At 36.9% G+C, this 15,109-nt stretch overlaps 1 protein-coding gene across 2 annotated transcripts in view; it reads right to left on the reverse strand.

Annotated features, from left to right (window-relative positions):
* Positions 1 to 1,207: 1,207 nt before the first annotated feature.
* The window catches only part of LOC132050310 (long chain base biosynthesis protein 2a-like), a 36,691-nt gene continuing 22,789 nt past the window's right edge, over positions 1,208 to 15,109 (reverse strand). Inside the window, exons 3-12 of one of the 2 annotated variants that reach the window (XM_059441509.1) lie at positions 10,062 to 10,150; positions 9,633 to 9,778; positions 9,095 to 9,219; positions 8,836 to 8,929; positions 8,246 to 8,409; positions 7,673 to 7,834; positions 6,633 to 6,759; positions 6,189 to 6,355; positions 5,432 to 5,539; positions 1,208 to 1,484 (exon numbers count right to left, since the gene is read on the reverse strand). In XM_059441509.1, the coding sequence (XP_059297492.1) occupies positions 1,395 to 1,484; positions 5,432 to 5,539; positions 6,189 to 6,355; positions 6,633 to 6,759; positions 7,673 to 7,834; positions 8,246 to 8,409; positions 8,836 to 8,929; positions 9,095 to 9,219; positions 9,633 to 9,778; positions 10,062 to 10,150 (1,272 nt within the window). In that variant the 3' untranslated portion in view covers positions 1,208 to 1,394. The remainder of the gene's footprint in view (positions 1,485 to 5,431; positions 5,540 to 6,188; positions 6,356 to 6,632; positions 6,760 to 7,672; positions 7,835 to 8,245; positions 8,410 to 8,835; positions 8,930 to 9,094; positions 9,220 to 9,632; positions 9,779 to 10,061; positions 10,151 to 15,109) is intronic. The other variant, XM_059441510.1, reaches the window with a different exon arrangement.

Raw genomic sequence — 15,109 nt, forward strand, 5'->3', positions numbered from 1 at the left:
AGAACTCGCACATCCGTAAAAAAGCAAGTAGCAGAAATGAGGATGTTGAAATGGATGTGTGGGGCATACCAGGAGAGATTGGATTAGGAACGAAGATATTCGGGACAAGGTAAGAGTGACCTCCGTGGTGGACCAGACGAAGGAGGCAAGACTGAGGTGATTCAGGCATATGAAGAGGAGATTCACAGACGCCCCAATGAGGAGGTGTGAGAGGCTCGCTATGGTGGGTGTGGGGACAAGTAGATGTAGAGGTAGGTCGAAGAAATATATGGGGAGAAGTGATTAGACAGGATATGACACTCCTATTAACTCACTGAGGACATGAACCTAATTAGGAGAATATGGAGGTCTAAAATTAGGATAGAGGTTAGTGGACAGTCGTGCGCTTTTCTAGTTTCCCTTACCAGTTTTTTTTTTTTTTTTACTATTATTTTTCGATTTTATAATTACCTTTTGTTTCTCTTTAGTTTGCTTATTGTATTATTTGTTGTTGCCACTGTTCTTTTCTCCATTATCCTTTCACTGTATTTTCTTTTCATACTTGTTTGACAGGCTTTACTCAAGCCGAGGGTTTATAGGAAACAACCTCTCTACCTTCACAAGGTAGGAGTAAGGTTGCGTACACACCATTGTCCCCAGACCCCAGTTGTGGGATTTCGCTGGGTATGTTCTATTTTGAAATGTTTCTACTTGTTAATCATTGTAATCTAAAGTACAATGATTCCTATGTAGTTTTCAAATTTTATTTTATTTAAATTTTTTAAGGATTTTATGTCCGAATTAACTGTCAAAATTAAGAATTTGACTCTCAAAATTTAAACCGTGCCACGTAATTGAGACACAAAGTATGCAAAAAACAGTAAGAAATATAAATGTTCAACGCCTAATACTAAAATTAGTATGGAAAATACTCGATTTACCCTTCCTAGTAGTAAATAATCTGTTCATGATGTTAAGTTCCGTTAGATATTGGACTAAAAATACTTATTTATTTAATTGAAGATTAAACTAACGTGCTTAATTATATATCACAGAGATCAAAATTAAACTTTAGCAATGACCCAATTCAAAAGTACTATTCTCCCATAGTAAAATGAATCCACTTGATAAGTATCTATTTTATTATTTCTTAGAGTATTTTAAAATTTGAAATTTGTAGTGTTAATCATTACTTATAGAAGTAAAGCATCAAAGTTTCACTAGATGGAAAATTTGTCAGTTTAGTTATATAGATTAAATTGGATTGTTTTTTTGTCAAACAAATAATTAACTAATTTAGAATATTTGCATTCTAAAATTAGAACGTAAGTTGTAGTCCACTTTAAAGCTTTAATACATAAGTTTAGAATTAGTAATTCCGTCTTTTTCAAAGCAATAACACAAAGCATCAACTGTTAAGCTTGGTTTTCTTCCAGCAGCTGCTTTTTCTTGGGCTCAGCAGACAAGTATTTAATACCCACTAGATCACCAACTCTGCTGATAACCTGGCCAAAAAGCAAGAACTTTTCAGCAACTAGCAAGCAGTTACATTGATTTTCTTCCTCATTAGATATACTACAGTAGCTAATTAGATAATAATATTTTCACCAGCATATATAATTGAGAAACCTATATACGTTTTCCACGTTATAATTCTTGTATAAGAGTTCTAAATACATAAAGATAACATAAAGCAAGGTATCTCAGCGTTTAATTACTCCCTCTGTAATGATTTATGTGACAATTTTCGATTATCAAGAGTTATGTAATGACCTGTTTGCTCGTTATAGACTTTCCGACATTTTCGCCCTTTTCCGAGCTTGGTTAGCTCACTTTTGACCGGAGGGAACAGTTGGTACGCTTCCCGAGGTGTCTAGATCGGATTCGGACAACTTTTTGTGAAATTGGGCTTAAGTGAAAAATAGTTGACCCAAAATTGACTTTTGGGTAAACAGGCCTTTTTTGAAAATCCGTCGATTCCGATAGGTCCGGATGGTCGTTTAGAACTGGTTTGTATATCTGGTTTGGTTCCCAATTAACTCGGATGCATTTTGGAACTTGGGTTGGGAAATTAGAAATTAAGGTATCGGGGGTTGACCCGGTCAACGAGACCTCCATTGGAAATTTCGAGCCCATGAGCGCGTTCGTAGCGTATTTTTTGTGGGTCTGTGTCTGTGGTTTATGAGCAGATGACCTCGGGAGTGGTTCGGGATTTCGTTTGAGATTTAGAAAATCTGGTGGGATTCTGGTACCTGGTGCCTGCATTGGCGGCACCAATGCCGTCCCAGCGGCGCCGCTGTTGAGGCGTGATGGCCTCTGGGGCAGCCAAGTGGGATTTGGCCCAAACTACTGGGACAGTCTGTTGCAGCGCCGCCATTACGACCCCGTTACCGTCGTGGCGGTAGCAGGCCTGTTATTTCATTAAGTGTGTTTTAAATAAGCCCTTAGTCTATCATTTAATATCATTTCAGAAAGTGAGCTAGTGGGGACTGTTTTAGAAGGTCATTGGAGAAAGCTCTTGGTGGTAAGTTTTGCTAATCCCTTCACTAATTCTTTGTTCCTAATCATCATAGATTCCTTCTTCCTTAGAAATTCTTTAGTAATGGATGGCGAAAGTGGGTTTTGATGAATGTTCTATCTAGGCTTATTAATGATGAAATTGATGGGGTTTATATGCTAGATTTTGATGAATCTAAGGTTGTTAATCACTTATCTTCCATTATTAGAGTTAAATTCTTGAATAAAAAAGCTAGGGTTTATACCCAAATTTGGGGGTTTTGCTTGAAATCAGAAATTGGGTCTATCCTTGAGTTAAATCAGAAATTAGTAGTTGAGTTATGATCACCTAGTGCTTAATTTGATATTTTGCTCTCAAAATTTTCGTTTTGGCCTTGTGGGCCCCGTTTCCCTAATTTCTAGGGTTGGGCTTGACCTAAACTGAAAGATAGCAATATTAGATCATTCTTCATGATTTCTAATCTAGATTTCGATTATGCTTAGACTACTTTGGTTCTGAGGCTTAGCAGAAAGGCAAGGCAAATGAGTGAGTTGTAGGTGTTTGCGGTTTGGCCATCCAGGTAGGTTATGGCTTACCCTTGGTGAGACTTCGTGTAGTGAAATATATATTTAGATGATATTGTTGGAGACAGCATGTGAACCTTCGGGTATGAAGTTGGGTTGGATATTGCCTTAGGTTGGGCCCTGTTGTGTGTTTGGGGCTAACTATCCCGTTGTGTTGTGATTTGATTGTTCTATTGTGTTGGCTTGATGCCACGTGTTGTTAGTAGATATTGGAATTTGTCGTTCCATCTTGATTACGATATTGTTGGCATACCCACCGTTGGTACTTGTGACTCTCATGATATTGTTGGCGTACCCTCTGTTGGTACTTGTAATTCGGATATATTATTGGCGTATCCATTGTTGGTACTTGTGATATTGAGCATGATTATTAGTGGAGCATGATTATTAGTGTTGATACATGCATTGCACACACTCTTCTTTCATGATATCTTGTTGAGATCTTTTATAATACTTGATGAAACAATCCGATGTTCGTGATGAACTTGGGCTTGGTTTTTACTTGAGTGATGTGAGAGTCCGATATCCGATGTTCGTTTCGAAATCGTGGATTGAGTGAGTGCATGGACTCCGCGGGTCCCCCGGGGTGGTGGGGAGAACCCCGTGGCCAAAGATCCGAGGTCCCGTCTATTACGGTAAATATCCGGGACGAGTGGCACTTAGACTTCGCGAGTCACCTTGGGTTGTGCTACCGAGATGTCGATATTTCCGTCCGGAGTACATGTGTACACAACATTTGCATGGAATTGCATTGCATCCATACATTATTGCACTGCATTGCCTCACGGCTTGATTTGGAGGTGATTTGAAGTTGTATTTGTGATGTTGGACTCAGACTTGATATATAGAGACTTGGTGCGATTGGGATTAGATGCTTCACTTAAGCGATGACGGGTACTTGACTTCTATTATGTTTGACTTATACTTGTTGGTTTGCCTGCCTATCTTGCTTTATTGTTTGAATTATGTTAGCTATGCTTAGTCGGCCGATGATGCCTACCAGTACCGTTGTTTTGTATTGACCTGCACTTGCTGCATTCCTTTGTGAATGCAGAGTATCAGGTTGGGTCTGCTTCCATCTCTCGTGGCTGATCGTCATCTTCAGCTTTGTTACGAGTTTCCAGGGTGAGTATGGACGTTAGCTGCCTTGAAGACTCATCCATTTTATGTCTTACTTTTGTTATTCTAAGACATAGATTTATGTAATATTGTTTCAGACTTGTATATTTTTCATTAGATGCTCTTGTATGACATAGACTAGACCCTGGGGGTATTTTCCTTATTCCGCACTATTCTACCATATATATTATCGTGAGACTTACGTATTTATTCTTTTCCATTGCTTGATTTAATTATTCATGTCTTTAGTTATCGTTGGGTTGAGGGTTCGCTTACCGAGGTGAGAAAGGTAAGTGCCCGCATGGCTTAGGTAAAATAGGTCGTGACAAGTTAATTCGACTAATCTTCGAAGTTAAATTGGATTAGATCAACTCAATAGTTTAAAACTAAAATTTTCTTATTCAAAAACTATATGAAAAATATTATAACTTGCAATTTTTTCATGTCAATACGTTGAAAAAATATATTTACAAAGTTCACTTACTTTTAATCTCGATAAGCGAAAATTGTCACATAAATTGTGATAGAGGGAGTAATTTCTTATTATTATTTTTCGTGTTTTTTTTTTTTTTCTTGTCATGGAGATGGGAGTTCCCAATATATGATCAGCTCGTAAGTATTCACAATGTAGTTACTCAACCCCCACCCCCCATCCCCACGCCAGGATGAATTAGGGAAATATGACCAAAATGTGTCACATCTAAGTGAAACATATTTAATACCTTAGCTCTGGTTCTACACAAGATGAAAAGAATGTATGAGTGGAATGTCTTTATCTGAAGAAAGTGAAAAGTGACCAACTCATCTCACTAGCTACCGGTGTGCAAACGTTCAACTAGAGGCAAATCTAAGCTAGGTTTTGTGGGTTCAATTACAGCCATTGCTTCCAACAAACAATGTATACACTTAATATGATCACAATTATTATGAATCCACTAACTCTAAATTTCATATTCCCCTATGAATTCAACCTATATATCGCTAACATTCCAGATTCTCTCAGGACACAGGAAGAACTTTCAATTAAGCATGACATTCAGTAAGTCAAATCCTATTAGCTTTGTTAACTTGTCATAGACTCGTCAGTCTATGATGCATTGAGTTGAGAGTTAAGAGACAAAAAAGTAGAAAATTTTCTAATTGAAAAAGATTCTAGTAAAAGCCAGCTACATGAAGTCCATAATGAGAGTAGAGCGCATAAGAGAACAATCATCAATTGAAAGGGCAAATAAATGCAAGAGCAATTTCTAACCTCTAATGCTTTGATGAGATCTTCCCTTGAGTGGGCAGCAGAAATACATAAGCGTGCTCTGGCCAAAAGTAAAGGGGTAGCTGGAAAAGCAACTACCACAACGGCTACCTATGGTAACAGACAATGCAGTGAGTACTAAAACATGACAGAATACCCAAAGAACTCTAAACTTGACGTATTTTATTTAAATCCCCTTAAATTATACTTGGTCTTAATTACTCCTTGTACTTGAATATTTTATAATCATTACCTGCTAAAATAATAACAGGTCCTAATTATCTCCTATACTTGTCTTTTCTATAATTGTTACCCCTTCAAAAGAAAAAGGGTAAAAGAAGGAAAAATTGGACTGTATTTTAATGGAGGAATAAAGAAGTTATATGGAAGGAGATTAGGATAAAGGAAATGGTATTTTAGATTTTTTTACACATCAAAATAATATTGTGTGCAGTTATTTTACATTATCACGCCCCAAACGTCATTTGAAATCAGAATATCCAAGTACGTGAGGGTAATCCGGACCAGTTATTTTTTGAGGGGATAACAATTATAAAAGAGCCAAGCACAAGGGTAATTAGAACCTGACATAATTTAAGGGGCATTTGATTAAAACGCATCAAATTTATGCAGATTTTTAGATATTCTGCCATTAAAAAATCGATGATATGCAAGTGGAAAAAATCATGAATAGACATTCTTTTCACCAAGAATTAGCTAGATAAGGATAAAGCTGAAATAACAAGAGAAGAAAGTGTACGTTCTGTTTAAGACACTCTCGTGAAAAAGCAGGTAGTTTTGCAATATTATAGAGCATGATGGGCATCACGGGTGAATCATAGTCTCCCAGAACATCGAAGCCCATCTTCTGCAGTTCAGAACGGAAGAAGTTGCAATTGTCACGTAGGCGCGCTATTTTCTGTGCTCCTGTAGTAAGAAAGTAATGATCAATATACCATATTGTTTTACCAACAGTAAGAATCAGAATGACATTATCACAAATATACGAGTTGATTTCTCATATGTTCACTCAACTAATAGTTATTATCTCATAAAGTCACGTTTTTTATTGGAGGGAATTGGAATTAAGAAAAAAAAAAGTGACTTTCTGAAATAATAACAATTAGTTGAGTGATCATATGAGAAATCCACCCTAAATATATATACTGTAAAGTGCACATAAACTTAAGAAAGAATTTTTGACCTCTATTGGAACCATCTTCACCAAGCATAACCTTAATAGCAGAAATTATTTGTTGGGCAGCTGGAGGTGATATGGATATTCCATATAGATGTGCTGGGCAAGTGTGCTTCAAATATTCAATAAGTTCCTGAAATTGTTGTATTAATGTTAGAACCATATATTACAAATAACACTGTCAAATCTACCAAAAGAAGAGCTCCTGAGCACCCTGGATCCAAAAGTGGAAGGTAAATTAGAATAAAGGTAAGGGAAAAGACCAAAAATGTCCCTAAACTATTCGAAATAGGTCAGATTTGCCCTATGTTATGTTTTTGGGTCAAAAATGCCCTACAACTGGTCAAATAGCTCAGAAATACACTTCCTACTAACGGTTGCTCCAAAACAAGGGGACCAATATGCAATCGTCATTTTATTCTTATAACAAATCCAGGGTCTCCATGTAAGTAAAATCCAACAACCAATGAAGTGTAATGATCATAGGCAGTTCATACACAAAAGAGAAACTATGCACTCCTTCCATCCCAATTTATGTGATATAGTTTGACCAAACACGGAGTTTAAGAAAAAAAAAGAAATTTTGAAACTTGTGGTCTAAAACAAGTCATATATTTTTGTGTGACTCTAATTTATGTATCAATTTTTTTTACAGACTAAAAAGGAAAGTATATCACATGGGACGGAGGGAGTACATATAATTTCTACATACCCTTGGATGAAAGTTAGCGTAATGTTTGCTTTAGCTGGTCTTCACTGATACGAAATGCGTCTATGGAAACATCAATAGTTCACAAATAGGACCAACTATCGAGCTGTGTGATATAACAAAATAGCATAGCCAGGATGAAATCTAATTATACTCTAGAATAGCACAGATAGGTTACAACTTCAATTTGATGATGTAATTCAACTAGAAAACCATATGATTGCATTGATCATTACATTTTCTTGAGTCATTTCAACTATTTATTGGCAGAGAAGCATCAAATTAATTATAAAGCTAGTTCACTAGCATTTCCATAAGAATGATCAAAAAAACATACCTTGGATCCCGCAATATAACCCCCACAGGATCCAAATGACTTTGTGAAAGTTCCCATCATAACATCCACATTTGCATTATCAACTCCCAAGAACTCACATACCCCCTTTCCTGTTTTACCGACTGCCCCAATGCTGTGAGCCTCGTCCAGATAAACATATGCCTGCAACAAGAAGATTAGACTTACAAATCACTACCAAAAAAACAAAAATGGAATTAGCTATGAATTTCGTCGTTAATCCGTGTTGAATAGCTAGTAGCAAACAGAATTTTTGATAATTCGACGTTAATTTGTCGCTAAACATGATTAATGACCGATTTTTTTGTTTAGCTACAGAACTTGTCCGTCGCTAATTCCTATATTTTAGTAGTAAATGACGCATAAGAAATAAGCCAAGCAAAGCCCAAAAGGTATATAATAGAAATATAGTCGTATGTCCTGATAATAAAACTGAGTGTGGACCAGAAGTGAAGATGATTACCGTGTCTGTTAAGAAGTTGAAGTTGTTCTTCTTCTTCTTAGAAAAATCATAAAGTTGTCAAGATGAAAATAGCTTCAATGCACTATATATACCTTGTACTTCTTGCATATGTCAATAATCTCTGAAAGCTTGCAAAGCTCCCCTTCCATGCTATATATGCCTTCCACCACAACAATTATCTTAGTCCACCTGCTATGAGTTCTTGGTTGTCCCTCAGCAATATTCTCTCGTAAAACTTTCTCCAAATGCGACGGTGCTAAAGAAGGAAGGGTGTGAGACAATATACCTCGTCATCTGAACATATTACTACCCGCAAGGAGAAGGGACATATTTTACCATCATTTGACTTGACACAAAGTTCAGGAAAGAAAGACAGACTTTTGAAATTTGTGGTCTAAAACAAATCTTAGACATTTGTGTGGCTATAAATCATTTCATTAAGGGTAAAAGAGAAATTGAAAGTTAAGTTGTTTCTAGTTATAGAAAGGTGAAATTAGCATTCTATGCCAACAAAAGAGCTGATCATCGAGAGGTAAGTTGAGATTGGTAATTAATTACCAACCTCTTATTCACTTTCTTTTGGATAAAACTTTCCCGAATAAACTCACCCTTCTTTTCGGGACATACTAAAAAAGAAAGGGTGTCACATAATTAAATTGGGACGGAAGAAGTATGAACTTACTGTTATGTTGAAAAACACGTATGGAGGCTCCAGATCCTCTAGCTCCGTTGATAATAGAGCCATGGTTCAGAGAATCACTAATAATCAAACCTCCCTGCAGTGATAATATTCGAAGCTAAATAAAAATGAAAAGTAAAACACAATAATACAATAGTAACTCAGAGAATCACTAATAATCAAACCTCCCTGCAATGATAATATTCGAAGCTAAATAAAAATGAAAAGTAAAACACAATAATACAATAGTAACTCTATGTACCTCTCCTATCAGGACAGGAAGCACGGCTGAGTTTGTTACATAACCCATGCCAAAAACAATAGCAGCTGGTTTTCCAACAAATTTAGCAACATACTCTTCTAATTCAGTATGTAATATTGTGGTGCCTGTTTTAGAAAATAATGATTTATTATAAGAAGAAGGCTCCTTGGTGGTAGAGGTAGTGACGGGAAGACAAAGGAGGAACAAGAAAATTCGAAAACTGAACATTAGGGGAAGGGTCAAATTTGCCTCAGAACAATGCGAAAGATTGTAATTTACCCTCCGTTTTAAAAGATTAATCCTTAATTGCATGACACATGACATCACCGGGTGCTAAGCTTTCACTGTTTTAAAATTATGGCAGATTTTTCTATTTCACATAGTTCAGGGGTAAATTTGACCCCGGTAACGACGAGGGCATAGTTGACGCCAACTAATAACGGAGTACAAATTTGTTCCATTTCGCATATTCAGGGGCAAATTTGAGCCTTTTCCCCTTCCGGAGATACGCATATGTGAAACTTTACACCACGCCTACCTCCATCAACACGAGTACTACAAGTGCTTGCGGAAAATGTTTTCAAACACTCAATTATGTGAGGTGAACAATATTCATCAGATGCAGCAAAACCAAGATAATTATATGATCCCAAGTTCAGGCACCTCGAAACTTTTTTCGTCCGCCTGCATAATTTGCATTTCTTTTGATTGAGTAAATAAAAAGCATTTCAATACAGTTACTTCGAATTAAATACATGTGTTATACAAAATTTGGTTGATGGTCAAAAATACATCTGAACTATCACTTTTTTACGAGTTTCACATCTCAAGTCAGTTGTTTTCTTTTCTTACATGAATTATCACCAACTATGTATTAGACCACACCTTTGGTACGTTCAATGAAAAAACTAGAACACGGTACAAATAGTTAAAATAAATGACGAAAAAATAAGTTATCAATACTCACTTTAGTACTTTGTTGTTGTCATTGGCCACACGGTGCACCACATCAAACCAAGCATCCGGAGGACTACATATTGGTCGTTCAAAACAATCCTGCAACAGTACGACATAAAATTATTGACCAAAACTAATGTGAAGTTGAGAAGATATTCAAGCCAATTCCTACTCAAAAGAGGAAAGAAATAAAAGGAAACTTTTTTTTTTCTTTGTTGGTTTTCGAATGTGATTGGGATGTAGATTCTTTCTATGAAAGGATTAGACCTGATAGTATAAATGCATGCTAGCTAGGATTTATTAAGGACAGAACATAAAACCTAAGAGTATTCAATCTTGTAACTTACTTTCTCCCTTGATATTAATAAAAGTGTCGGCTGTTCTTCGTGGACTAGGATCGCATCGATCCGAACCACGTTAATTATTGTGTTTTTATCATTTTCGCGTTGACAATTGGTATCATGTGCCTACAGGTCGTGAGATCTATGAGACGAGGAGACTATGGCATCTATGAAGTTTGAGGTAGCAAATTTTAATGGGCGAAGTAATAACTTCAACATCTGGAAGATCAAGATCATGGCGTTGCAATGGAGAGAAGGATCAGTCTATGCTTTGGATGACTCGTATCCCGAAAATACGAAAGACGCCGAGAAGCAAAAGATAGAGATGGATGCGTTTAGCGCAATTCAATTATCCTTATCAGATAGCGTGTTTTGTGAAGTCAGTACCGAGAAAACAGCTGCGACTTTATGAAGTAACTTGAAAATATCTACCAAAAGAAATCAGTAGCAACTAGAATGCTGGCAGCGTTGACACACCTTCAAGATGAAGACAGGCACAACTTTATAAGATCATCTTGATGCTTTTAATAAATTGTCTATGGATCTTACTCATGATGCTATTAAAGTGGGAGATGAAGAACTAGCGTGCACTCTACTGTTTTCATTATCACCAAAGATATAAAGATGTAGTTAATTCAATGATGTACAGTAAGGAGGTTGTCACGTTACAGATGGTAAGACATGCATTGAATTCGAATGAATAAAAAACCATATCAACAATGGTGAGAAAGAGGACCATGGTGAGGGTTTGACGGTGAGAGGTCGCTCGAGCCAAAGAGAGAGAGGCAAATCAGTAGTTAGGTCAAAGTCTAGGAAAAGGGTGAGTAGGAAGGATGCTAAATGTTGGGGTTGTCATCAAAATGGTCACTTTGAGAGGGATTGCCCGAATAAGAAGATTGATAAAACAACAGCCAATGCATCTATGGTTCAGGTAGCTCAGAATCTGAAGAAGATTTTGTGCTAACTGCTTCAACAGATGACACTTAGGCACACAAATGGATTTTAGATTCAGCTTGTACCTTTCACATGTGCTTCAGAAAAGATTGGTTTACTAGGTACAATTGAGACGAGTGGGACTGTGCTTATGGGTAACGATGCAGTATGTGAAATAGAAGGCAATAGTTCAGCCCGTATACGGTGTCATGAAAGCATCATAAGAACATTGTCTAATATTCGACATGTTCCTGATGTGAAAAAGACTTGGTACTCTTGATAAGCTTGGATATAAGCATACGGGTGAAGGGGGAATCTGCAAGGTGACCAAGGGTTCTCTGGTCATGTTAAAGGACAAACTGGAGGGTGGTCTTTATGTACTTATGGGTAGCACCATTCTAGGTATTGCGAATGTTGCAACCTCACAATTATCAGATGATGAGAAAGCTAAGATGTGGCATATAAGATTAGGTCACATGAGTGAGAGGGGGTTGGCAATTTTGAGCAACCTAAACCTTTTGAAATGTGAGAATATTAGTACACTTGATTTTTGTGAGCATCGTGCCCTTGGAAAGCATGAACGGGTCAGCTTTAGCACGGGAAAGCATAAAATCGAAGGGGTAATTCATTACATTCATTCAGATTTATAGGGTCCATCCAAGGGTGGAAAGAGGTATCTTCTTACTTTCATTGATGATTTTTCACTCAAGGTTTGGGTATCTGTCTTAAAGGCTAAAAGTGATGTCTTTGAGAATTTCAAAAACTGGAAGACATTAATTGAAAATCAATGTGACAGAAAGATTAAGTGTCTTCGAACAGATAATGGCTTGGAGTTTTGTAATGAAGAGTTTTGACAATTTCTGCAAAATTCATTGTGTAATGAGACATAGAACTATTAGGCATACACCACAACAGAATGGAGTAGCTGAAAGGATGAACTACACTCTTCTTAAGAAAGTACGATGTATGCTCTCTAATGTCAAGGTGCCTAAGGAGTTAAGGCAAAAGCGATAAATCTTGCTTGTTATGTTGTTAATCATTCTCCAATATCAGCTCTTGACTTCAAAACTCCAAATGAGGTATGGTCAGGTAAACCGTCTGATTACTCGTACTTAAGAATCTTTAGATGTCCCGCTTATTATCATGTAAGTGATGGAAAACTAGAACCTAGAGCTAGAAAAGGTTTATTCATGGGATATGCTGAAGGGGTAAAAGGATATAGAATATGAAGTTTAGATCCTCTTAAGTTTGTAATCAGTAGAGATGTTACTTTTGATGAAGCCCTTATTCTTGATCCTGGAAAGACTTCTATTGAGTTTGCAGGACAGAAAGTTCTTACAACAGAAACTGTGGAGAAAAATGTGAAACTCACCGAGCAAGAGGATGAAATGACTCAGATGGAGTCAGATAATGAAAAAGCTCACACAGTAGTACCTGAAGATGAACCATACAATATAGCTATTGGAAGGGACAAACAAACTCCAAAGTCTAATCCAAAATATTATCCTCAGCCTTCGCAAGCTAATCTTGTGGCCCATGCATTAGCTACTGCCGAGGAGGAAATAAAGGATCTGCAACCCTCAAGCTATACAGAAGCTACTATGTGTGGTGAAGCTGATCAATAGCGTTTAGCCATGACCAAAGAGATGGAGTCTCTGCACAAGAAACAGATATAGGATTTGGTGATTCTACCAAAGGGGAAGAGAACTGTTGATTGCAAATGGGTCTTTAGAAAAAAGGATGGCATTCTGGGTGTAGAAGATGCTAGATACTAAGCGAGATTGGTTGCTAAGGGCTTTTGTCAGAAGGAGGTAATCGACTACAATGAGATTTTCTCACCAGTCGTGAAGCATAGCTCAATTCGTTTGGTACTAGCTTTGGTTGCCCATTATGACTTAAAACTTTGTCAGCTTGATGTTAAGACTACATTCTTACATAGTAAACTTAAATAGGTGATCTTCATGAAACAAAAGAAAAAGAAGACCATGTTTGTCAATTGAGAAAAAATCTTTGCATGGTTTGAAACAGTCACCACGCCAGTGGTATAAGAGATTTTATGTGTTCATGATTGCTAAAGGTTTCTCGAGAAGTGCATTTGATAGTTGCGTGTATCACATGACAGTGTCTGGTAATTCAAATATTTATTTATTGTTATATGTTGATGATATGCTTATTGCTACTACTAGTATGATAGAGATAGATGATTTGAAGAAACTCCTAAGTAAGGAGTTTGACATGAAAGATTTAGGTAAAGCTAAGAAAATCCTCGGAATGGAGATTCACAGGAAGAATAGTGAGGTACATCTTTCATAGAAGAAGTATATTAAGAAGGTACTTCAGAGGTTTTCCGTGGATAAATGTAAACTCGTTACTTTACCTTTAGCACAACATTTCAGACTTTTTTCTTTGAAGGCACCGCAATCAAAGGAAGACGTGGAGTACATGGCAAAAGTTCCTTATTCTAGTGCAGTTGGTAGCATTATGTATGCCATAGTTTGCACTCGGCCTGATATTACTCAAGCAGTAAGTGTGGTAAGTCGATTCGTGTCTAATCCAGGTAAGACATATTGGGAAGAAATTAAGTGGATATTGAGATATCTTAAAGGTTCTTTGAATGTTGGTATAACTTTTGTAGGATGCGAAATGAAGGTTTCTCAGTCCTTGGTTATGTGGATTCTGATTTTGCAGGTGATCTTGATAGAAAGAGATCAACAACGGGATATATTTTTACTCTTACAGTTAGTGCCATAAGTTGGAAGGCAACTCTCCCCGATCTATAGTTGCTTTGTCCACAACAGAAGCTGAATATATAGCGGCAACAGAAGCAATAAAGGCGGCTATATGGTTGAAAGGTTTGGTGTCAAAATTGAGTAGGGCTCAACATGAACCAACTCTAAAATGTGATAGCGAGAGTGCTATTCACTTGATAAAAAATCAGAGATTTCATGATCGCACCAAACACATTGATATCGGATTCCATTTTATTCATGATGTTATTAAATAAGGCATAATTAAGTTCTTGAAGGTTGACACAAAGGACAACGCAGTGGATATGTTGATCAAAGTGGTTCCTCTTGTCAAGTTCAGTCATTGTATGAATTTGGAAGGAGTTCGCATCAACTGATGCGTCAGGATGGAGAACGAGGGGCATGGTAGAGCTACTAGTATGTACAAGATTTCGATTAGTGTCTCTTGTTTCCTACATGGAGTTAGCTCATGTGGGCTTAGAGACATTGGACTGAATGACATTCCTATGGAAGCTCGAAATTCATCTCAAAGTGGAGATTGTGAAGTTGAGAAGATATTCAAGTCAATTCCTACTCAAAAGAGGAAAGAAATAAAAAGAAACTTTTTTTTCTTTGTTAGTTTTCGAATGTGATTGGGATTTAGATTTTTTTTAGGAAAGGATTAGACCTAGTAGTATAAATATATGCTAGCTAGGACTTATTAAGGACAGAACATAGAACCTAAGAGTATTCACACTTGTAACTTACTTTCTCCCTTGATATTAATGAAAGTGTCGGCCATTCTCCGTGGACTAGGATCATATCGATCCGAACCATGTTAATTACTGTGTTTTTATGGTTTCCACACTAACAACTAAAAAGTTATCGCATTTATACTTAGTGCAGGTATTTTTATGTTTCTCATGGAAAATAAACGTTTGCAGCAATTGGTGCCATGGACTGCCTGCATACTGGTGAATCTACATTAGGGGATAGAGGCACCTTATCGCATCCTACTTGGAGTTACTATAGATTTTAGATAATGGTCAAAAACACAT

The sequence above is a fragment of the Lycium ferocissimum genome, chromosome 3 (genome assembly GCF_029784015.1).
Source record: "Lycium ferocissimum isolate CSIRO_LF1 chromosome 3, AGI_CSIRO_Lferr_CH_V1, whole genome shotgun sequence".
In the NCBI taxonomy this organism is placed as follows: Eukaryota; Viridiplantae; Streptophyta; class Magnoliopsida; order Solanales; family Solanaceae; genus Lycium; species Lycium ferocissimum.